Source organism: Pangasianodon hypophthalmus, chromosome 14 (genome assembly GCF_027358585.1).
Source record: "Pangasianodon hypophthalmus isolate fPanHyp1 chromosome 14, fPanHyp1.pri, whole genome shotgun sequence".
Lineage (NCBI taxonomy): Eukaryota > Metazoa > Chordata > Actinopteri > Siluriformes > Pangasiidae > Pangasianodon > Pangasianodon hypophthalmus.
The window spans coordinates 10,118,120-10,143,834 of NC_069723.1; the positions used below are offsets into that span (position 1 = coordinate 10,118,120).

At 38.9% G+C, this 25,715-nt stretch overlaps 1 protein-coding gene across 5 annotated transcripts in view; it reads left to right on the forward strand.

Annotated features, from left to right (window-relative positions):
• Positions 1-25,162, forward strand: part of tpst1 (tyrosylprotein sulfotransferase 1) — a 42,207-nt gene extending 17,045 nt beyond the window's left edge. For 3 of the 5 annotated variants that reach the window (XM_026924428.3, XM_053239942.1, XM_053239945.1), the window contains exons 3-6: positions 4,668-4,866; positions 20,173-20,223; positions 20,993-21,066; positions 21,364-25,160. In XM_026924428.3, the coding sequence (XP_026780229.1) occupies positions 4,668-4,866; positions 20,173-20,223; positions 20,993-21,028 (286 nt within the window). In that variant the 3' untranslated portion in view covers positions 21,029-21,066; positions 21,364-25,160. Of the gene's footprint in view, positions 1-4,667; positions 4,867-20,172; positions 20,224-20,992; positions 21,068-21,363 lie in introns of those variants that run through there. The other 2 variants (XM_053239943.1, XM_053239944.1) reach the window with 2 other exon arrangements.
• Positions 25,163-25,715: the final 553 nt, after the last annotated feature.

A 25,715-nucleotide genomic window follows, 5' to 3' on the forward strand; every position in this document is an offset into this window, starting at 1 on the left:
CAGATCCCACAACTTTCTGTGGGAATACTCACTATTCCTCTTTGGGCTTGCCAGGTCTGGAATAGTCTGGCAGGCCAAAGCATGGCGTGTGCTGGGTTTCCTACTGGTATATAATTTGCATCAAACTAAGTCTATCAGCAGAGCTCCACTGCACACTGTGCCTAAGGTGGCCCTCCATTTTTTACGAGGTAGTCAGTAGAACATGCCTACTCAAGCCTCAATCATTCTACAGTCCTCCAGGGGAACTGGGGCACCATAGCTCATTTTCAGATGAGGCATTGATATGATTTTAGGTGGGGGAGGGGGGCCTACAGGGCTCTAATGGCTAATGATGAACACGGAACCCCACCCAGACTCCCAGAGGGCACTTACAGAAAACCATCCATTAAATTTGGCCCACAGCACCTGCCAGAAAAGTGCCCAGGTCTCTGGCTATGGTGCACCACATAATCCAAACCCAGAGTCACTAAAGCCAGGACCTGACCATTAAGATCCATTACATGTTCATATTTTTAAGGTGACTTGTGGCAGAGCTCTGGCCATTACTGAGTGTGATGCAGCTGGGGATCTCTCTTATCTGACTTTAGGAAAACACCACCCAGTAGAAAAGCACTAGAGTTCATCATGAATAATTGACAACCAGGCAGAGGCCATTAAGCAGAGCTCAGTGAGGAAGAACTTCACATGTTTTTTTAAACTTGTTTGTAGAGCTGATCAGGAACAGTGGGGTTTTTTTTGAGTTTATTATTGAAAGTTTGGAAAAAGATAGTGGTGAGTGCTGTAGTTTCATGTTGGTGTAGCTTAGGAATCCGCTTGCTGCTTTGAAATGCACTGCACAGTTTAGTCTTGCTCCTGCTCTAACACACCTGACAGATTTTAGTGTTTTTGTTTGTTCTCCATTCTCTATATCTCCATATTGATCTCAATATTAAGAGGCCTTATGGCTCTTGCTAGAGAAATGGACATCTTTATCTGTGTTAAATTATTCCTCTTTCTTTACCAGCACTGTTCTCAGACACTTTGGGGATTTGTGTTTTCTAAAAGCACTCCTGTACACATGGGCTATGGGTGGAGAAGATGAAGATTGATCATGCCTACTTTGGCCAGCCCATGAGAATGTGACTATATGAGACTCAGAGCTATCAGTTCTGCTGAACCATAAGAAATAGGGATATATCGATACAAATACCAATATCGAGCGTTATTGCGTTTAAACATCTTAAACATAAAACTCAGCATAGGGAGTTTATTGCTAGCAGCACATGGCACCAATCAACATAAACAGAACAAAAAGAAATGTTTCTTAATGCACCTGATTGCTTAATACTAGTAATACTAGTATACTAGTAATAGGATCGGTATCGGGATTGGTATCAACTAGTACCAAAAAACTTGTATTCGGACTGAAAAAAGCTATTAATGCATCCCTAATAAAAACTGTTGTATTTAGGGGTTCCAGATGTTCTAATCTGTACTAATGTCTAATCTGCAGATCTGTCCATAGTCAAGTTTGCTCTCTGCTGACTAACTATGAGCCATCCATTATAATGCCAGTGTGACAGCTTTTGAATTGCAAATGCTTTCAGATGCCACCTCAAAGGGTGTCTTTGTAGCTTTATATATTCATGGCAATTAGCATCAGTGTATTGAAGCCATGCTGGCTCTCCATTAGTTGGCCATGGCAACAGCGGATGACAGAAGATGTTATATTTTTTTTTCGAGAGAGAATGGCATGACTCATCAGCAAGAGGCTGCCTGGATCGGCTTTACTTCTTCGTCACACTTGCGCATCGCTTTTTTTTTTTTATTTCTAAGAGCATCACTTTAGAGTGAAACTTAGTGCCAGCTTCCATTAGTGGAAAATATCTTGAGCTACAATCTTCTTAAAAAAATGCGGGGGAAAGCAATTCCATCTGTCTTAAGACTGAAATAAGCCTATTAATCATGTAGTAAGCGCCGACGTGCAATTCAAACGAAGATGGGTTATTGAAGTAAAGCACTGTATTGGCCTGGGAGTCCAACACGTAAAGCACCACTTGTTTGTAGTGTAAATGGACTGCCCAGTGTCTGGGGAGAAGGCTAGGTCTCTAACTCGAAGAAGTGTACAGTATGGATCTACTCAGTAAAACTAAACACTAGCTGCTTCCCCTGCAAGGGAGAGCCTGAAACTGGCCAAGTAGTTATGAAGTCATGTGAGGAAGCAAAGCCAGTGTTTTTGATAGTCTGAGCCACAATCTACTGTGTTTGTGGGGGAGGAACAGACTGTCTAGGAGAAGAGATGTGCACTCACTCTGATTCTTCAATTTCAACTGGGCACCTCTGAGAGTGTAAAAGATGCCTAAGGAGACGTGACGAGGCAGGCAGTCACGCTTGCTCCTGGGCTATACACTCATACGCTTGTACACGCAAACACATGGCAGTGTGAGTCACACTAGAGGCCTTACCCTACTTACAGCAGGCTCAATGGAAATAAAAGAACGGAAAAATAAAAATAAAAAAATCCTTCTGGCCATGTCATATTAGAGCTCCTGTCCTGGAGGACATTTGGCATTTCAACCATGCAGCTCTCTGATGTAGAAAGTCAGGGCTTGCTGGAGATTCCCAGTGCCTCGACTACAGACGGGGATTGACTGCTGTAATCTGTTTCCCATCTGCCTTTACAGGGGGAATAACAAAGGTGGCCTCGACTAGTCTTTGCTCCAAAAACAGTGAAAGTGAGAGGGGAGGGAGACGGCATTAATGCATAGCATTCTTCTTAAGCACTTTTCCCATTCCCTGCGGTTCAAAGCCAATGGAAAGTTCCGAATTCACTGAAAAAATTTCACTGAGATGAAGAAAGAGACAAACTTATAATATTTATACTGTGGCAACTATGTTTTTTTTAAAGTATGTGTTAAAATACTAATATTTTTGTTATAAATATGTGATTATATTTTAATGATTCTGAGAATTGGCTGTTTTTTTTTTTTTTTGTTTTTTTTTTTACTAGTTATAGATATAAAATAATTAACTAATATTGTAGCCCAATAGTTGGATTTGGATTTGGATACTGTTTTCTCTGGGTTAAGTTTACACAAAGTCTCAGATTAAAGAAAACTAAAGTAAATCATCCTACAATAAGATGTCACTGTATTTTACCTGTTGTTAAACTATAAAGAAAATAAAAACTTATGAAATAGTTCAAAATAGCCCAGAGTGTAATATAGAAAAGTGATTGGACATAAATTTGGCAAATGATAGCATGTAACTTATTAAACTATTGATACCATGTAACTTATTAAAATATTTTCTTTCAATAATTGTATTGTCTTTGTGTGTATAAGAACATTTGATCCAGCTGTATGATGATAAACTTGATTTGTTCTTCTTTGGCAGTAACTTGATGAGTTGTGTAAAAGTTTGCACCCCCCCCTGGAAACGTACCTCTTTTTTTTTGACTGTTTATCTAGCAAAAATAGAATTAAAAAATATTTCAAATTAAATGTGGATCCTGCAACAAGACAATACCCAAAAACATAAAGAATCCTAAATTGGTGAGCTAAAGCATGGCAGAATATTACAGCCAAGAGGATCCATAAGCTGTTCAGAGAGGTTTGGGCAACTTATTAGAGAGTTTTTAATGCATTCAGGAACACAGATGCAACCTTTTCACTGTTTTTTAAAAATATTTTTTCACTATTAATATCTTAATATGCCATTAAGATATTTGACCATTTTTGATATTTATGTAATGAAGGAACGTCTGCGAAAACTAACACACTAAATGACTTTGCTATAAATGATAACTGTTTTTGTCTTCTGTTTTTGTCTTAACAGTGTGCAAAGTTGTTGCAGTACGATTACAAAAAGGAAAAGTGTTTGCTGTGTATGAGCACAAAAATAGTTTTGCCAGAATTGCAAGAGACACTTAGTTTGAGGAAGATAGCACGCTTTCAATATTCTCCGGAGAAAAAACCCTGCATATGTTCCATGACTATATGATCATCTCTCTTAAGCCTGGATAACTGTTTAATGTCCTCTCAGTGCTAAAAGTATTGAAATTATCTGTATGCCTGATATTGTATTTTCTCTAATAAACAACAGCTCTCCCCAACTTGCTGAATATTTCATTTCACAGAGATCAATAATTTAGCATGGGTGTGACATAATGCATGATTCACTGTAACCATAGTAACAATGTTGTTTTGTTCGAGCTGTTTGGAAGCTTTAACATAACGTACAAAAATAACGTACCTACACACAACGTGGGATTTGTTGTGAACCATATAAATTGCAACTATACTATAAACCTGCAGGTTATTATTTCATTATTTAAGCTATTTCACTGCATTTTCCGTTAGCATGTGATCAGTGGACTATAACTGGTTGGTTAAGGAGAGTTATTGGGACTCTGTCTTTAATAGAGCCATTACTGCCATTGTCATTATCTTAATGAAATCCAAACATTATGTGGCCAGTGGAATATGATACGTGGCAATGGGGAGATGATCTCAGCGAGTGAAATGTTGTTCATTTGAACCATTTTACATGCCACTGTAAATGGAGGAAGGTCTGGAGCATTATTTAATTGTATCTTATGATGCATTTAGGGCTAATTAGGCAGCTAGTTGGATTATGAGGAATGATAAAGTGTTAGTGCTAATCCCAGAGCTTGTTGTGTTTCACAGGGTGGAGCGCTCCACGGACCAGGTGATCAAGCCAGTCAACGTGGAGGCATTGTCCAAGTGGGTGGGGAAAATCCCGGTGGACGTACTGAGGGACATGCCTGTCATCGCACCAATGCTCGCCAGACTAGGCTACGACCCCCATGCTAACCCACCCAATTATGGTCGCCCTGACCCACATGTTCTGGACAATACTAGAAGGGTGAGTGCTTACCCATAAAACAACACTGCACGTTCAGTTTCAAGTATACTCTCATATACTCAACATGCACAGATAAGTATAATAACATTCCTAGTTTGCTAATCTTACAAATGCAGAAACTGTAAAACCTGCAAATCAGTGAACGCTAGCTCTCGGGTGACTGGCAGTGGAATTGTAATGGGATGCCAGTAAAAAATTCACTCCTGTTCATGAGGCTGTACATTTGCATTGCATTTGCATTTACTTGCATTACAGTTACATATACTTATCCAAAAGCTGATCAGGCTGCGGACCTTGCCGAGCAGTGGCAGTTTGGCAGTGCAGGATTTGACCTCACAACCTACTGATGAGCAAGTCATCATTGAGGAAAAAGTGGTCCTTCTTGTATATCCACGATCATTAATGATGTGATGTAGGGCTATTAAAGTGATGAGTGCAGGCCACGTTGGCGAGTTCATATTACGTGCTAAACCTGGTGAATACTTAAGAGCCTGAACTTTACTAGTAGGTCTCCAGAGCTCAACTCTTAACAGCATCTCATGCTGTCTACTGAATTATGAACATGTACATGAAGTTCCTATCATTTTGTAGCACACTCTTGAGCCTGAGATACACAGAATATACTCTCAACAGCAAGTTTTACTGTCAATGCAAGTGCCTAAAATTTAATCACTGAGAAAAGTAGCAGTGTTTTCTGTATTCTCATTAGGAAATAAAATCATGTATCATACTGTGTGAAGAATCAGCTAAGTAAATGAATAAACCAGGGATTCTCAAATTTATTGGCCACTGACCCCATTTTAAGGGCCCAAAACTCTTGTGACCCCCATTTTCATGAGCATGAAGCCCAAATTACACCAAAATCATTGCAGAGCATTCATTTCTGTACACTTGTTTTGTAAATATAATGTGTGAATATCTGTAAATATTATAAACGTGCATTACCACTGTTTATGATCGCATAAAGTTCATTAAGCCAGTGAAATTTTCACTTCTACGCACTGCGGCAGTTAGAAGTTCATGAAGTTTGGATTTTAACCGACGCCAGAGTGCACAGTGCTACAGTAGGCTACAGACTGAAATATCACCCATGTACCATTCAGATTATGGGCATACACTACAAAACATAGCATCAGTATTGTATTTGTAGTGTTTCTAATTAGAAACCATGAGCATGTAACACAAAACTGTGCTTATTTTTATTTTAAATAGCCGCTTTGTGCTCTGCCAGTGTCTAAAGGCCACTTTGATTACATGACAGCATGTAGGACACAACACCACTGCTGTCTGGTGTGAAACGGGATTAAGAAGAGCTTTAATTATTATTAAATATTCCAGAAATCAAATTTCTAGGCATAGGACTACATTATAAATAACAGTTGGTAAATATCTCCTGTGACGCCATCTGCATAAAGTTGAAAACCTACTTAATAAACATACAATGCAGAGTGCACCATGATTTTGCTTAGATTTTTTTTTTTTTTTGGTTGTACTTGCACTGAAATTTGCAGTATGTACTGTACTTTAAAAAAACATCTGAACATTGTGTATCAGGTGACAGGCTCTTAGAGATGGGGTTTTATGTCACTGAGACACTGCTGACTTCAGCCTCATGTGCAGATACAGTTTAGTTTAGTTTAAAATACAAGGACATTGATAATAATGAAAATTCTAAGTATCTCAAATGCTCTTTAGTTGTTAAAAAGTTGGCATAAAGAGTTGTAGTGTTTTGACAGCTTGGAAAAGGTTGTGAAGGCGCAGCTGCTGTATTTTTATTGTTTCCCTTGTTATTGATCCATAATAATTCTTGATGCCTTGTTGGACATAAGCCCACTGGTGCTTTCAAGACCTAATAGTACACTCTGTTATGAAATGAGAAGAGACTGGTAGGCAATTTCAGTGTTAACATTATTCCTCATTCGCCAAACTCCATTACGGACGAGTTTGCTGATGGGTTGCTTGCAGATATGGATATGGAGTTCAGTATGTAGTGTGTAAGAGGACACCACACTTCAGCGCATCTCATCTCAGTCATTCTTCCCAGGTTAAAGGTCAAAATCTGCTTCTGCCATTTGGACTAATTCTCTTTGGAGGCAGGAGGAAAGTTGACATTTGGTGGCACGGCTGTATGTCTAATGGCTATCAGTGATGTGTGTGAGCAGGGTGTGGACTGAGATGTCCTCCTCAGTGTGTCTCTGCTTGGTCACTCTCACACAGTAAGTGTGTCTCAGTGGTTTTTTTATGCGTCAGCAGCTTTAAACAAGGGTCACTTGCTGCAGGTTTGGATGTGCTGTAGTTAATGACAAAATCGTGTGCTGTGGAGAACTCTGGGAAATTAAAGTTGTTTAACGCCTCATAAGTATCCATAAGTTATGCCAAAATGGCTCCAGGGCAGCGAACTAGTAAGTAGATTTAAAGGGCAGGGCATCGTCTATGGGAAATGTCTGGCAAATTCTGTGTTTCAATTTCCTGCCTCATTTTTGTCAATGAGCTTAAAATGGAGCTAACTGTTTTGGCACCTTGAAGTGATCTGTCATTCACTCGAAAGGCTTAAAACAAGTGTGTAAAGTTTTTCCATGAGGTAAGAAATGGAAAAATAACAGAGACTTGACTTTTTACACACTTAGTATGGGTGTGCTACTCAAAAAGGACAGACTGTAGAATGCAAACCCCCCACCCCACCCTCTCGATGAGGTTAGTGAGGTTGGGAAGACTGCGTTCTTAGCCATTCAACTGTTGCCAGTTTGGCAGATTTACCAGCTCCATGAGTTATTTGATTAGGTGAAATATGTGCTGTTGTTATGATAAAACTTTTACATGTGTCTTGTGGGTGAAAGGAATCTTTGGCATTAGCTAAAACCGCATACCCTTCATATTTCCCAGTGGTTTGAAAAGCTAAGAGTCGAAGTGATTAATTCCAGAAGTCGACACTTATATCCGTGTATGTGTGTGTGTATGCGTTTCTTTACGGGAAAATATGTACATTGCATGAACACTGATGCTTGCCTTTGTGTCTGTGTTACACAATTTCCTCTGGGTTCAGTGTACTTTGTAGTAGTGTTAATTCTCTCGTGCTACAATAGCTAGATTCTGCCTTTCTTCCTTCTTTTCCTTGCCGTTCTTCCTTCTTCTGAGTGTGAAGCATGTGCTCAAGACCGGCCTTACACATCTGCAGAGTATTAATATGTGTTTCCCCCCAGATCAAGCACAGCTGCATGACTCTTCTCCTCCTCTACATGCAGTACAACATGCACACACAGGCTCTCTCTCTCTTTCTCTCTCTCTCTCTCTCTCTCTCTCACACACACACACACACACACACACACACACACACACACACACACAGAGCAGTAAGGCTATAGGAACTGCTCCCAACGTGTGTGGTACAGGAAGCCTCTGGTGCTCACGATACACTGAAAAAAAAGCTCACTGAATTTACTTTATTCAAATGTGTATATCAGTTCCACGTGAATGAACTGAGTAACATTAACGCAACGTGTTTTTGTAGATTTTCTGATGAAGTCCTGAATAAAATCAAACCCTGCACTCTCACCCGGGATCAAACTCAGTACTCTAGCGCTGTGAAGCAGCAACGTTACCCACGTCACTATTGTGCCACGCATGACTTAATCAGGTTAATTTAATACTATAGTTATTTCTTCCTGTCAGCACCAACATCCTCGCAAGATTTTATAACGTAATTGGATCATGTTAATGTTACATGAATTAATCACGCTCACTCTACATGACTCAAACTGGTAATTAGAAACTTGTTTAATTAAATTTAGTATAAGCAATGAAATCACAGTTTGATGAGAAACTAAATATTTTTATGTTAACTATACGTAATACGTTCCAGACCATATATTCCCTTTTTTTCCCCAGTGTATGTGTACAGAATGGAATATTTCTCTAAGAAGAACACAGATTAGGCTACTACTTTGTTTCCCCCTATCTGACCCAATCCAACATGTTTGATTTATTATGACTCAGAACCACAGTTTGATATATAACTGTAAAGAGGAAGGTCTCAGCTTGCCAATATTAGCTTTGTATCTTGTTTATATCTTGTTTGAAATGTTAGATAATATTTAGATGGGTTACAAGAACTATTACTAACACTTTTTTCAATAATACAGCTACAGACACACACATGAACAATGTTACATGCATGCTCACGTGCACAGTCACATCTTGGATTTTTTTTTTTTTTTTTTTTTTTAAATTGCTCAATATGAAGGGAGATGATACTTTTCAGCCAGATATTCTGTACACAATGTTGAAATTGAAACCAATAAATCCCTAAAACCAAAAACTCTAAAGCCCTCAAATCTGGTTTCCACACAAATGAGCCAATGCAACATCCAACTCCAACAGTGTAACCGCATATTTCATTTCAGATCTCAATTAGAATGAACGATAATCTTAATGCAGTTGACAGGTTATGCAGATGTTCTCGACAGTTCTATGTGACATGATGATAATTGGTCATTTTCCTCAAGGGGAAAGGCTGCTGAGAGTTTTGGAAAGTGTGTTGAGTGAAGGGCTAAGTGATGAAAAATAGAAAATGCGTCAGTGGTGTTCCACAACCCCATTTTCCTTGCGAAAGCAATATATGCAATAGTTGTTGTCTTCCCTTTTTATTTTTTCCTCTCAGAATGTGACATGACTCTTCTTCCCCCTATGTGTCTACAGTTTATGCTATAGGCATGCTTAGATCTAAACAAGATGCATTTCTGCCAGTTCATGTACTTTTAAACCATTGCTATTCCCTTTTAGTATAACAGTACGATGTCTGGTGATGCATGGAGGCATTGTGTGATTTAAATAAAATGCAAGAATTCTCGCAGATACACACACAATGCACAGGCTTAATTGATTCAGCCTTTGTTACGTGCTTGCATGTACATGCATGCTGTGTTCCAGTGTCTTTTTCTTGTTCAATGAATACACATCCCACTGGGCTTTCTCTACTGTATCTTGCAAATGGCCCTGCAAGAGCAAGGTTTCCATGGTAACAGGGCCTAACTGGAAGACAATGGCATATTGGAAATTTAAGGTGTTGTTGCATGGATGTTTCTACCAGATAAGAGAAACAGAAACTGCAATGCAAATTTCTTCTGTATTCTTCATTATGCATTTCTGATCATATTCGGCCGAGTGTTTTTGTCCGGTGATAGCTGTTGGTAAGGGGAGGGGGACGTGAAATATAACACAATATTTTTGGTTAATAATATGTTTCCCCCAACTGCATTGGAATGGAATGTGTTTTGTTCTGTATTATGTTTTTAATACTGATGAATTATGCACAATATGATCAGGGACAAGAGCCAACAAGGCAAAGATTTTCATTAGGAGCCACTCTAAGAAAACCTTTGTTTGTCCGGGGGTAGTACCCTGTAGGGTGCATCTTCGGTACCTGTAATATGTATCTTTCACCTGGAAACATGGCTATAGTGTACCATAATTAGTATTTAAAGGTACACTATATACTCATTTCTATGTAAAGATAAAATAAAGGATCTAGAATTTACCACAACAATGACAGGGAAACGTATCCACCTCCGATGGTGATCTCTCCTACTACACTCAACACCAGGCTGAATTTCCTCTTTTATTATGAAGACTAGGGGTACTACAATATACCAGTATGACAGTATAGTGTGTTAAGAAAATCTGAAATGATTGTATACACGGTGCTATACTGGTATAGGTGGTATTTCTAGGTGCACATAAGACTTCCTAGAATTTTGAACATTTATATTGCTTCTTTGTAAATGCAATGTTGTGAACAGACTGCGACTCGGATGTGATTCATGGCAATGTTTACCATAGCAATTGGTATACTGAGATTTATTCAGAAGTTTAATTGATCTAGTTTAGTATTATTAATTTGTGTATGGAATTTTCTCAGTTTCAGTATGAAAGGAATTTAATTCAGTCTCCTGCAATACCTTTTACACTTGTGTTACAAAAGTTTCATGATTTCTTGTTTTCAGGTTTCTTAACAGTAGCCTAGAGGTTAGAAATCACTTAGTTTAGCACTAAGCTAGTTAAACCATAGACCTGCTGGCCACTAGCTAGCTATCTGACATAGCTATGTGGTTAAGTTTAAATGTTTACTTTAAAATGTTTTGTGAAAATGTATGAGAAATTGTTGACATTATTGACAAGATTTGTCCTATCTTTCATATCTTGAGCTCTTGATACTCTTGTTTACACACTTGTTTACAAGCTACATTCTCTGTAAACAATTGCTAATATTTCATAGCTGCTAAGTCTGTTTGCTAGTCTTTTTCCTGAGGAATAATAAATGAAATCAGGACTGAGTTTTACTGAAGTTCAGTATCAGAAATTTTTTTTTTAATCAAAACCTTGCATTAGTAGATCACAAATATGCCACAAGAGTAAAGACATGGTTTGCTGAGGTTGGAGAGAAAGAACTCGAGTGGTCTGCACAGATCTCTGACCTCAACCCCACTGAATACCTTTGGGATGAACTGGAATGCAGACTGCACCCCAGGCCTCCTCACCCAACATCAGTGCCTGACCTTACTAATGCTCTTGTAGCTGAATGAGCATAAATCCTCACAGCCACGCTCCAAAATCTAGTGGAAAGCCTTCCCAGAAGAGTGGAGGTGGTTATAGCAGCAAAGAGGGGACTCAGTGTGGAATGGGATGTTCAAAAATCACATATGGATGTGATGGTCATGTGTCCACACAACAAACAAAACTATATAGCTAACATTAGTACCTAACTTTACCTAGAGAATATCCCCAAACGAAGCTAACTAGATTAGTCTTAGTGTTAGAAAATGTTCCATGCCAGCACACACACACACACACACACAAAGAAGTACCTAATGCTGAGAAATGATGACATGCTTGAATGACTAACTGTGAGTAACTAGTCCAACCAAGGTTAACCAATTGGCTAAAAGCCAACAAATGTCCCTCGTCTATCAGTTATTTACTAGGTCAAGCAAGTTGACTTTGTTTGTTTGTTTGTTTGGCTGGAGGTACTTGTGGCCAAAACCATGTATATCAATTTATTGAGCTTAGTATTGAAACGTATTAAGGTCATGCTTCTTTCATAATCAATGAGACTAAGCACTTAAACTTTCAGTTCTACCAGCATTATTCTTCCTATTTTATCCTCAGCATTTCCCTTACATTCCCTGCTAAAATGTTGATTAAGATCTTTTAGCCAGTCTTTATTTTATTTTCATGTACTGTGGACTGGAACGGTAGTGTGGTTGTTAATGTTGACTGGTAACAAAACAGTAAATTAACATTTAGACATGTTGACATTTTTGCTAAATACCTTGTCATGGGAAGTACACCTCCCCAATAACACGAACATCTTGAGTTTAATTTGCATTCACACACTTACCATTAACCGTTAGTATTTCTCCCAAATAAAAAGATATATCAGTCAGGCACAGCTGGTGTAAATGGGCTGGCAGGGCTAAGTCTAAACTGTCTGTTAAAGATAACAAGAATTCAATATATGTAAAGTTTCATTTTTGCCGTTCATAGCAGATCATTTGCTGTTAGCAACCAAGCGCAGCAGCACCACCACTGGCCGTAAGAAAAATACACAGAATGGTATGAAGAAGCAAGGCTGGGCTTGATTTCTTTCATGCAGCCTATTAGTGACAGTCATGTCAGGTGATTACACAGACTGAAACAACCCATGGATTTGATTAGCATTTGGGTTGATATTTTTTAGTCCTTTTTCGCTGACGCATCAGAGGTTATGTAATATGGGAGTACTGTTGTCTGTGAACTGCGTGAAGAATTGTGTCAGCATTACACATCACAGCTCACATCAGCATTAGCTAACTTGAAGATTCCCTTTAAATCAAGTAGCATGATTCAAAAAAAAAATTGTGTAATATTGGTGAATAATTGCTTCATTTGTTTTATTGGCATGCTTTATTTGATAGTTAACATCTTGGACATCTTTTTTTAAATTTTTTTTTTAGCTTATGCTAATATTTTATTTACTTGACAGGATAAATAGATGTGAAATATCCAAATATCCTTTTCCCTTATGAAGTAATCAGTGATGTTGCTCTAGTTAACGCATTACGTTACAGCATTTGGTTTCAATAATCCAAATATAGCGGCTGGGCTTTGTTTACACAAGTATCACAAAAATCATCGTTCTGAAACAAATCTCAATTGAACCATAAAAAACCCTAATGGTTTATCCACCATATGAGGAAAAATGTACTTCATACTTGTGATGTGTCACTGTGTTCTTTCATGTAGCTAATTCTTTGCGATGCCACTAGGCCTATGACTAAATCAATTCCTCCTTATGAGCAAGCCTCACATTCAAAATAAGTTGGAACCAGATGTGGCTATGCACTGTTTAGCTTGAAAGGTCTGACTTTGACCACAAATATTTACTTCATTTTTCTTTCCTCTGCTCAAGGACAAAACGCAAGCGGAGACTGTGTTTGACAGAACGGCGTTATGTAGCGTATTCAGGAGAAAAGATTAGTCACTCTGTCATAAACTCCTTATCGTGCATGTTTATCTATTGTGATTAGTACTGTACGTAGTAGATAATAGAGAGTGTTTGGATGCAGGTACGCAATAATGAACAAGGAGTGAGTAATCACAAGAGGATTGAACTGTCATAGTGTGTGTCCAGATGATATTTCTCCCAATCTAACACACGCGCATACGCATACGCACACACGCATACGCACACACGCTCACAGTGGCGTCAGTGACCTGTGTAAATTAGAGCCTGTCAGCAGACTGAACAAAGAGTGGAAGTATATTTCAGAATTTTGTTGATAGACTTTAGACTTTCAGCTGGCTCTGACCCGAGCTCCCTGACTCATCCTGGCTGAACTGATAGATCATGACAACTTTAAACTTCCCAAGGCCTTTAAGTTGTCATTCTTCCCTGCCAAAGTCGTGAAGCGCAGAGAATTTCAGCTCATGGTGAAATTCTCTGTTTTCACTGACGCACGGTGTGCAAATGTGTTATACAGGAGTTGTACATGTGTGTTGTACATCTCAACAGGGAGAAGTAAACAAAGTGTTGGCCAACTATTGACTAATTGTGATTGCAACACACTTATCAGACAGCAAATGATTTAAAAATTTTAAGTAAATATTACAGCGCTCAAAAAAATTTAAGGAGGTCTGACACCCTGGATCATGGTCATGTGCAGAGCAGAATGTGCATGTTGGTGACTGGTGCACTGTTTCTAATTCATTCATTCATTCATTCACCCACCCACCCATCCATCTATCCATCCATCCATCCATCCATCAATAACCGCTTTATCCTGAGGAGGGTCGTGGTACCATATCTAATACTAATTTCTAATTATTAGGATTTTGTTTGGATGGAAGAGGACATTTTCCATGTTCAAGATTATATACTGTTTTTGAAATTATAGACTATTTTATGGCATCATAAAAAATCTGACTGATTCAATTGTAAAGTAGTATTTTACACAGTAATGTACTATGATTACTGAGGATATCTTGAAGATCATTCTATTAGAATATCTAGAATATTTTAGAGTTATTTAATATTTTTTCACTAGCTTATTAAATCTGACAGCTGGATAAATGTTATGTAGTTTGGCATGCATTTTTTATGACCAGTGCTCTTCTAACAGCAGTTTTCCACTAGACAGGCAGCTGAAAGCTCCAGGTTTATTTCCAGTATTGGATGGGCTTACCTGTAATGATGACACTACCCACTGAAACATGTGACAAATAATAATAATAATGATGATGATAATAATAACTGTTATTATTATTATTATTATTATTATTAGAGATGGCACCAGTCCAATACAGAGTATCTGTATCGTCCTGATACCAGCAAAAAATGGTGGATCTGATATCAGGGAAAACTATCTGATATCTGATAGCAGATCCTGTAACAAATGGCAAAGACTGAAATCGGATTTGAAAAAGAAATGTATTTTTGGAACTGGAAATGTTCATATATAAAGAGACTAGACTGGTTGACTTCATACTGTGTACTTTAGTATATTTATTACTTTTACAATATAAGCGATTTTTCTGTTAAAGTTTTAAACTGTGAAGTGCTTCAGTCAAAACATTTTTTTAAAGCTTAGTAGTTTTTAAAGAAAACAGTATTGGATGGGTGTCGGTATTTGCTGATACTCAGTGTTTATAATGATGATGATGATGATAAAAATACAGGTATTACAATTTATTACTTTATGTTAAGTTATAACATAAAGTGTTGTAATATATGCCTTATTTTTTTATAGAGTTTCTTGTAAAGATCAGATGAGGTGTGTGAGATATTGAGCAAGACAGGAAATGAAAGGGTTGTTCCCTGAAACTACACACACTACAGGAAAGGCAGCCCATGTGTCATTCTGTGATGTACGGACACACCTTGGTATTTATTTTGTCTTGCTCCAAATATAGCAGCTCCAACTTACATATTAAATTCCAATATAAACAAGGGTGAAAGAATAGCTTCAGTGTATTGCATGGAGCTAGCTCGTCAGGTTACTAAGCAAACTGCTGCGTGCAGCCTTATGCATCAATAACCCTGTGTTCACTTTCTGCAACACTTTATATACTGAAAATGATTTAAATGAAAGTGAAGGGCAAATGTTCAATCATCCACATACCGGAGGAGTTCAAAAGTTTCCCAGAGAGGTCATTTATGACTTCTTTTCCGTCAGCTGCCTTGAATGAACTGTTTGATCTCATATTTGCAGTAATTCAGTCTGAATTATTTGGCACATTGGCGTCAGTGTGATTAAAACTGTATGGCAGTGTGATGTGTTTTCACAGTAAAACGAATGAATTAAGCTACTTTCTGTCTTACTCACAGTCTCAGCTCTCAGTGGTTATAAGTGCACTGTTACAGTAATTATCATTTTGTGGTTGTCGAGCATAATTCTTACATTCTCCCCTTTATTTGTCTGTACAGCATGTGCTGTGAATTAGAACGTCTTGAATCCTTTCCAAAGCCACAATCAATACCTATTAAGTGGCTTTACAGCTTCTCTGATCTATGTTGAGAAATTTTATATCAGGATCAATACGTTCCTGGTCTGAGGACGATTATGATGAGTTTGTGTTTAACTCGGATTGGCATGCTCTAACCTCGGTCTCATTTAGCAGGATGAGATGATGCAGAAATACAGACGTATACGTACCAGCCTGGATATTGGTTTGAAAGCCCTCTGTTTTTATTTAGCATAAGGGGGAAAAGCAGATGAAAGGTCTGATTTGAGGTTTAATTTAATTTCAGTCCTGTGTGAAGAGTGAATGCTGTGTGGCTGTAAATATGGACAGGAAGGGTCTGGCTGTTGAAGCTTGTCCACCCACTGCTTGGATTTATGAGGCTTGAATAAACAACTTCAATCAAAAAAGAGAACAGTGACAACCCATTTAGGTGCACCAAAAATAGGAGAACGTCTGAGGAACTCAAAAGCAGAGTCTTGAAAATTTCACATTTAAATTCATCTTAAGAACAATAATAATAAAGAACAAGTATTTAAACAAACTTTTAATGTTGTTTGCACTCTTATTTGTTTGCAGACAGTAATTTTAATGTCCTGATTCATCATCATCATCATCATCATCATCATCATCATCACCCCCTCAGAGATCTTGACATCTATATTTAAAAATCAAACTGATCAAAAAAACAGAATGACACTGAAAATAATTAAAGCTAGTATTAAGAGTTATTAGTGGTTCTTCTTAGTAAGTCTACATTATCCTCTAACAGAAGTCACTTTTTTTTTTAGGCCCAAAAATATTCATGTGCAAGTGAAGAGTGTTTCTACATATGGATTATTATTATTATATATATATATATATATATTTTTTTTTTTTAACATTTGGCCTTTGTTTCAAATGACAGCTGTAGTTAGTTCCATAAATGGCTAAAAAAAAAAAAAAGAATTTAAACATTACTGTGGAGAATGAAAGTACAGCTGAAACAGCATCTGCCATATTCCTCTGTCTCTCTCCACTTTTCCATATGTGCTTCTGGGGTGAGACGACTTACATCCTCGCCTCAGACAAACCCCTGATGCTTTCAGTACTGTACGAGCTTCTGGTAAAAACATGGGCAGATGAAGGCAGACATTACTTTTACACCACACACACACACACACACACACACACACACACACAGACACACAAGTTTCTCTGATCACTTTCCACTTGATCCAAAATCTGCAGGGCTGCTGGAATGGAAATCATTTTTATTTAAGGTTTAAGATTAAGTGCAAGCTATGAAGTTAAGGTATTAAGGTTTAAGTGCTATAAGTGCTATTGGATTCAACTCTTACCTAAAATCTTAACAGTGGCTTTACCTAGAGGTGTCCTTTACTGTCCTTTCCTTTACACTAATCAGCCTTATAATAAACAGGCAGCTTCGTGTGAGCCTCTGGCTGCCTCCTTTTGGCTGATTGGTGTCCGTCTGAAGGATAATGAACTCACATGAGCCGTCTATCCTGATTATCATCTCAGGTTTTATGGGGACATTAGTGATATGTGGGGAAAGGGAGGGGGTGTCACAAGAGAAGATGAGAAAATATGAGATGTTATTCTGGGCCCCTGCTGTCAGAATATCTTTTTCCACAGCTTTTGGCTTCTAATCAGCAGCAACAGAACCTCACGAGAAGCAAATGAACCTGGCTATGGATTATCCACAACAGTACCTGGCTCTCGGCCCTGCGTTCCTCTCAGACATTGATGAGTTACATGCGGGCAGGCGTTAGGCTCTGGAGTTTTTCAGAGATAAGAGTGTGTTATTCTTCCTGCATGTACAACCATCAGTGTGATTGATGCAGCTTTAAGTCACCATTCTTTATCCAAAATTAAAATGGGAGGAGTAGATATACTATTTCAGTCTCTAGGTTTGGAGCGTTATGAAATGGCACCATGCACTGCCATCAGTGTTGGAACTATTACAAACAAATTCCAATCCGGCTTGCAGCTCTCAGCAGGAGGAGGCAGTTTGGCCCAGGAAGCTCTCTCCACCCGGTGCTACCACCTCCAGACGTTCCTCTCATTAATTAGGGCTAAAAACTTGAGTAATGCTGGTCTCCTGTAGTCAGGCTAGGCCAAGCAAGCCTAATTTGCTCAGCTCCTCTGTGAAAGAATATGTCATGTACTCAAACACACTAAAAAGCATCGAGTCAAATAAATGTTTAGGTCCAGCTCCCTGAGTGTCTTATCTGTCATATTCTCTATCGTCTCATACAGATATTAAGTTACAGCACTGCTTCAAGTGGTTTAGAGTTTTTTTCAGCTCAGGTTCTCTATGTTTTTCTATGAACAGAAAAAACAAGTTGCACTATATAATGAAATTTACTTAGACTACTGGTGACATACTAAATATAGAATAAAATTTTCCCCTTTGTGTTATTTATATTGTTTTCACTGAGTTACTCATACTCCTTAACTCATACTGATACCAATACAAGATACCATGAGATACTATGTTACATAAGCCTAGTATGCATTATCGCTTTAATGAACAAACAACACAAAATTACAGCGCTCTGGACATATTTCACAATTAACGATGGTAATCAAAGCAAAGAGGACTGCAAACTGTGCTCTGTGAAAATATCCTGAGGAGGTACTACAGCATCTTTTTACAGTATAAGCAACCTGATAAAACATCGTAGACGCTAACTAGGCAAGAAAAAATGGCTACAAAAAAAACCTTAGGTGAGTGAAAATAACAGCGCTTACCCCGTATGTTGTTATTGCTGCTCAGCCACTATGAGTCATTGACAACGAGGGATTTCGATGTAATGAAAACAAAAGCGTACTTTATTTAAAGCTGTACAGAAGCGCTTTTCTGAACTGGAAAAAAAGCCTGCTCTTCTCTGCAACCCTACTCCATCCATGGTAACTAATGATTAGGTACTTAACCAATTCACTTTATTTAAAATCAATTAGTCACATTTTAAAGAACAGGTCTAGTAGCCTAAATACATAAACACACACGTGTGTGCTCTTCATGGCCACTCTTTAAATCAGGAAAACAAACAGAGCTAAATAAAGGGTTCCGTTACACCTCTTATTGATTATTAATAAGCAGGTTACCAAATTCGGTATTGATATTAGAGAGTACCAGAAAACATGCACTCGTACTCTGTTTAAAAAAATGATATTGTTGCATCTCAAGTTTTCTTACTGTTTTTGTTATTTACAACTTCAGATTTTAGGGGAATAACTTACTATTGTTCTTTTTACATTTCAAAAGGTTTAATGAGCATTTTATGTTAAGGACGTGATTGGCAGCACTCCCACTTCCTTTTGTCTTTTCCTTTCAAACTCGCTCTCCAGGGAAAAGAGGTGTGATTGATTTGAAAGAATTAGACTCTGTGGGGCTCTGATGGCTGACGGGCCCCAGCGGTGGCTGCATCAGTGGGGGAAAGTAAAACAAGTGAGAGACCCTCAGGTTTCCGAATAGCTGCTTGTTCTACATTTTGCAGTGTGTTAGTACTGTGAAGTTGTAGTTTTAGCACAATATTTGACCTTTTCCATTTCCCCCCCTGCACTGTTACTTCCTGTTCTGACTGCCACTTTTGGTCTGGGTTTTCTGTTGTTATTGTTGTTGGTTCTTTCATTTCATTATTTGATTCTTACTTAATATTCCTTCAGACCCACTCTTTTTCACCTTCCTCTACTTCCTCACCAGACTCTCACAGAGAGGCATGAACTGGACTTGTCTTAATTGGAGATTGTTCCATTCTGCAGCCTCGGGCTTTCCTTAAACACTCAGTAACGAGGCTGCCTCTGATATCAACAGTGCACAGAATTCACAAGTGCTCCATCCCTGTAACCCCCCTCCTCTCTCTGCCTCCCTTTCATCCTATGACTTGGCAGACACACTGAGACATGAGCATTGGGTTCAGCTGAGTCCAACACCTTGGCTGAGAGAGAATGTCTCTCTTCTGAATAGTTTTAGTTAAACAGTGCTTATTTTACATTTTAAATCCTGCATTTGCTCTGAGATCATTTCAAAATGTGGCCATTTAATTGGCTTATTGTGCTACATTTGATTTCAATCTTAACTGCCATTATATGGGTAAACCACTAAGTAGAGCTTCGAATTGATAGACTACAGATGTTAAAAGACAGAAAATCTGTGGTCGTAGCTCTGTCGCAGTGAGAGAATAGAATGATCCAGGTCAGATCATGGGTTCAGTGTCACTGTGTTGTTTGCTCTAGATGTAGGAACAAAGCTCTGTTGTAGTGACTGCAGCATGTCAGCCTCTAAAACAGTTCTTTGTTTTTTTCTAGGTATTTAAAGGTGAATTTCAGCTACCTGACTTTCTTAAAGAACAATCACAGGTATGGTGGCTTTTTTTGACAGCACTAGTCTATTTGGTTTTTTTCTCCCCTACAAATCCCCCCCACCCCCTTTTTTTTAACTTTCTTTGCTAATCTTCCTTAAAATACCGTAGTTGTTGCAGTAGTACTGATTTTCATTTCCATCTCTTCTCTCGTGTGGGCTTACCATCTTCTAAAATTGTTGGTACTCATTCTGATTATCTTACTTATCTTGGACCATCCTACAGTCTGTGGTCCTTTGATCTTCTTTATTGCCTTATTTTCCTGTTTGGAAATGCGTCTTCTGACATTATGTGGTTAGATTCCTCATTTCTGATTTCTGATAGTTCCATAGAGAGGGAGTGGAAGCCAGACGCCCTCTGGCTGTCTGATGGATAAACACTGCCCTCTCTCGATCTGTAAAAGTAAAACAATGTCAAGCTCCAAGAAAAGATCATGTGGAGTTCTGTAATTTCACATGTGATTAGAATAAGCTTAAAATTGACTGGTGATGAGCCATGCTTGTCACTGAAACACTGCATGTTGTTAACACACTGAAAGGGCAGATTTGGGCAGGTGTGATGCTTTTATTAAGACGTGTCATTGCTGTTATACATTAAAGCTTACTCACCTGCATGTTGCACCATTATTGACCGATTTCCAGAAAAAGGATGATCAGCTTGGTCTTTACTTCATTTTACAAACTGGGTTCTTCACAGTGTCAGATCTATAGTACACCTAGATATTGGATTTCTTAAGCAATGAAATATTTCTCACCTCTCTTTTACAGCTGCAAAAGTCTTCAGAGAAGCCAAACTCCAGTTAGGAGAAGAGGGAATAGAAGGAGTCGACACATCCATAGAAGTGAGTGGCCCATTTCATTATCAAAGCCAACTGATTCACATGGAAAACTCTGACATAACTTAGGTTTCAGGTTCTTGGGAGCTTTTTCTATAATCAAAGCTTCAGTCTGGACCAGTACACTGTCTTAAGGTCTTCCATTCAATACATAGTTGAAATGTTTAAAGGTTTTATTGACTGTATTCCTGAGGTTTTAGTTGCAGTAGTTTGTCACCAGCTTTGTTTATTACTAGTTTATTTTAGTGTAGTTACTGTTTCCTCATATACTTACTCAGCTGCTTATGCCCTACTGTGTTACAGGACAAAGCAGGAACAGATGCAGCAGGACCATGGTGTGCTCACGCAACCCCTACTCGGACCTCTGTGCTCTTTCACCCACACATACCCCTCAGACTGTTTCACCTGCATACAAACACACACACCCCACACACCCTCTCTGGCCCATCGGCCTGGACCACTATATGGAGAACTTTTGGCCTTCGATGTTGTACTGTAACAATTGTGGCCTACGAATGTCATTGCTATGTTGAATTTCTTTCCATTATTTTTTTGGATTTTATTTTTTGGTCATATGATAATCATCTGACTTTTTTTCCTGGCTACATAAATCTGTGATTCTGTTATAAGAAAATACAGTGGCTAGCAAAGGAAGTATTTATGGAAGAAACTTAGCTTTTGAAGATGCAATATCTATTTTGATGTTCTGTTTTATTTTCATGCCTTTGTATTGTGCAATTCCTCGGGTACACGTGTACAAGATCACAGTTTGGAGGCATTGGCAGTGGTAAATACAGAATTGCATTTTGTACCATCATTCACAAGTATGATCTTTTGTACACAGAGAAATGTAATAAATGAATTGTCAGTGTTGAAGGCAAGAAAATGTACTTGCAATTTTTCCATTGATGAAAAAATTGGATGCAAGAGACACTATGCTCAATTCTTGTACTAAAGTGTACAGTAGCATCGTCTGACCCTTTTTTGTACATTGCTAATCATTTATGAAAAATCATTATGGCTTACTATGGTATACTATGGTTAACCATGGTTTTACTACTGTACTTTGAGGTTACCATGATACTCCCAAGGTGCTATTATGCTACACTGTAGTCCACTGTGGTGATCTGTGGTTCCATTTTACCCATCTGCCAGTGGCATTGTCAAACACTTGGATACCCCATTGTGTGTGTGTGCACACATACCAAGATCTTCCAACAAGGTCATAGAGCAATCACTCCTTTACTCTTTACTCTGTCCTCCAAAGGATAGCATCCACTTATTCCTTTATGCCTTGGTGAGTGTGTTTTCTTCTATATTACAAGCATTATTCGTATATTATGAGCATCTGTTAGCCTGGGTTTCCCTCATTAGCATTACTGCCCTGCATTTAGCTAGTCAATCGCTCTTCTTGTATGCAGATATTCATTTTATGGGCTTGAAAGAGTTGAACGTTTTTCTCTGCAGTGTCAGTGACTTTGCCTGTGCTGAGTAGTTTGTATTGACATTACAGTGAGTGTTAAATACTGCACATTTCTTTTCCCGATGAGGGATGAACTGAGGTTAGCGTATTCCACATTCCCCACCATCTAGCTTACTGGATGTTTACTAGCATTGTTGAGTGATTCTCTCTCAACATATTATACATTGTCTATGCAAAGCCTGCACACTAATTCATAGCTTCTTGTTATCGACTGGGCATTCCCTCCACACAGTGTTTATTTTTTTTCTCTACACTTGGGTGATGTCTCCTCGATAGTAGCCATAGACAACCCTGCTACAAGACTCTGACTGATGTCGTGTCTGAATATTTGTGCTTTAGAATTGACCATCTCAGTGACGCTGTGTCTGACTTGAACATTGGCATCGCCGAACATTCAGCGCAGGCAATGTCAGCACGGTGCATTCGGCTGGCAGATTTCAGTTCTGGCTTAGAGTCGAATCTGGCCCAAGCCCCTCAGTCTGAACAGCTTGCTAGTCACAAACACGCAGGCCCAGCAATGACCGACAAGCATAACAAAAAGGCCAGAAAACAGACTGAATTACTAGACAAATCAATGTCTTCGTGGCAGACATGGCTCAGCTGAAATCAGTAATCAAGGAGCTGGGACCATATAAGAGGTTTAGACTTCTCATCAACAGAACCCTCTTCTAGTGGCCAGTCATCCTTCTTGCCCCTTATTGAAGGAGGATGAGGATGCTATGTCTATAGCCATGAGGTTTCTTCTAGGCTGATAATGACCTACAACATGAGCCACCACTTTCAGTGCCACTCTCAGCAACATCTAAAGAGCGGTTTATTCTGTCTCTGCTGGATCAGGTAAATACAATAGACCCTATGCTAGTTGTGATGGCCACTCTGAAAACAGTTATGGCCTGAGTACACTTGGATGGTACTGCAACCCACATTAAAAGCACTTGTTCACATGTGCCATGTTATGGCACAGAAGGACTTCAGCTCACCTGTACCCGAGCCCTGTGGCATATATTCTGACTTATATGATGAATCATGAGCAGGTCAGTTTTGGCCATATGCCTGCTGTTGATGCTTGCAATGCATTAATGGCAGTCTCATCAAACAAATGCACTATACCCAGATGTACACTGCCTAAGTGCTGAGTGCAGACCCACTGAGGATGCACTGGTGTCCAAATCAACTTCTGTGCCAGTGTCACTCTTGGACCAGCCTTATATAGGAGGTTCCATTAGGATGCCACACCCTGGTTCTGTGATCCACCACCTACAGGAGGCCCAAGGCAGGGGGAGACACACTCTCTCAGACTTCTGGTAGGTGTCTGAGTACCCCTCATCTCCTCCATGGGACAGGCCCTAGGCTGGGATCTAAGATTCTTGCTGAGCATATCCCTGTAGGAAAGCTGGCAATGCGGCTAATGATGAGACCATTGGTCCTGATGACAGTGTTGCAGGGATACAGACTACAGTTCCACTTCTGGGTCCCTGCCTTTTGACACGTAATGCCTTTTTAACTCAGACCTCAACCAAGTACTATGCCTGTCCCAGGAAATTCATTCCCTCTCGAACAGATGTGCTATAGAAAAGGTAAAGCGGTTCTATTTGACGTATTTCCTTGTTCGTAAAAAGGGCAGTGGTTTCTGTCAAATTCTAGATCCCAGTTCCTGAAGACTCTCCCTTTTCATATGCTATGGGTGACATGTAGTTTAAGCCAAGCAGCCTCAGGCATTCTCAAGGTCATATCATTCATCTTTGTGAATCAGTCCACTGACCTTGCAGCCCTCAGTGAGGGTGACCTGGTGGAGTGTTCACTGCTGTTGCCAGTACATGCTCAACAGTGCTATTTGGATCTGCTAGCAGACCTCCAATCCCCAGACCAACTGTTTACTTGTTATGGAGGTAAGACACAGCTATGTGGGCTCACTTGTCTAAGCAGAGGATGGCCTACTGTGTGGTGGACATCATCAACTTGGCTTATACACAGAATGGATGCCAAGCCCCTACTATGACGTGCCATTGTATGAGGAGCATCACCTCCTCATGTGCCTTATTTAAAGGTATGTCACTCTAGAATGTCTGTGCTTCTGCTACCTGAATGTCACCATGCACTTTCTCCAGATTGTCCACGTTGCCATAGGCCCTCCCAATGGTGTGTGTGTTGTAGTCTTGTAATTGTGGTTTTATGAAGGGTGTTTTATTGTTTGCAATTTTGGGTCTGATTCCCACCAACTGTAGAAAATACCATGGATTTTCAATTAAAAATCTTTAGTGTGTGTCTGAGAGTACTCCAACAATTTTTCAACATAATCTCTGTCTACTGCATCTGGAGCATGTGTGTGATTACCACAGATAATAACTTATCTGCAGAACACATACAGAACACAATCATGAATTCTTCACTCAAAGGTATTTGTGAGTTAAGCTCTATATCTGTATAAAATGTCCAGAGATAGGACTACTTATTTTCCTTATTCTCCACCTGAGCATGCATAGATACCACAAAGCCCCAAAGTGTAGTAATTAGTTTAAACTGTGTTTTACTGTCTTGGATGTGTGGTTGGAAGTAACAATGATAAACTTCATAAGGACAGCTTTGGTAATACGTTCTCCCATATCTAATCATGAGTTTTTGTTTGAGTTCAGACAGTTGTGAATTCCTGTTAGTCACATATTTTAAACATTTACTGATTTTTAACTGCACTTAGTCTTCTGATTTTAGTTTTTAGTTCTTTTCTATGTACATTAAAATATGCAAAGCTGTTGTCTGTGGTAAACACACAGATGTGGTTGGTAGAAATTAGGCTGAAAAACAGTAATTCTGAGCTTGTTGACCGAGAACCAGCCCCAAAAAAAACAGTGAGCTGACAGAACTTTATACGTAGTCTGTAGTACTTTTATATATAAAGTTTTCGAACAAAGATTAAAGATAACTTGGTGGCTAAATGCGAATGCTCTATGCTGTTCACTTTCTGAAATATAGACAGAAAGCAGGAATATTATGTTATTCATAATAATATGTTAATATTGTTAATGTTAATAATATTGGACAAGAACAGCTTTCTCATCCAAAGGGAATGACAATGAACGTTACCATTCATGGATGGCCATTAGTACCTTTCACCATCTGGTCCTCAGGCTCCACTTTTGGTGGTGGAAGTGGTTTTTACTGAAGTGATCATGTA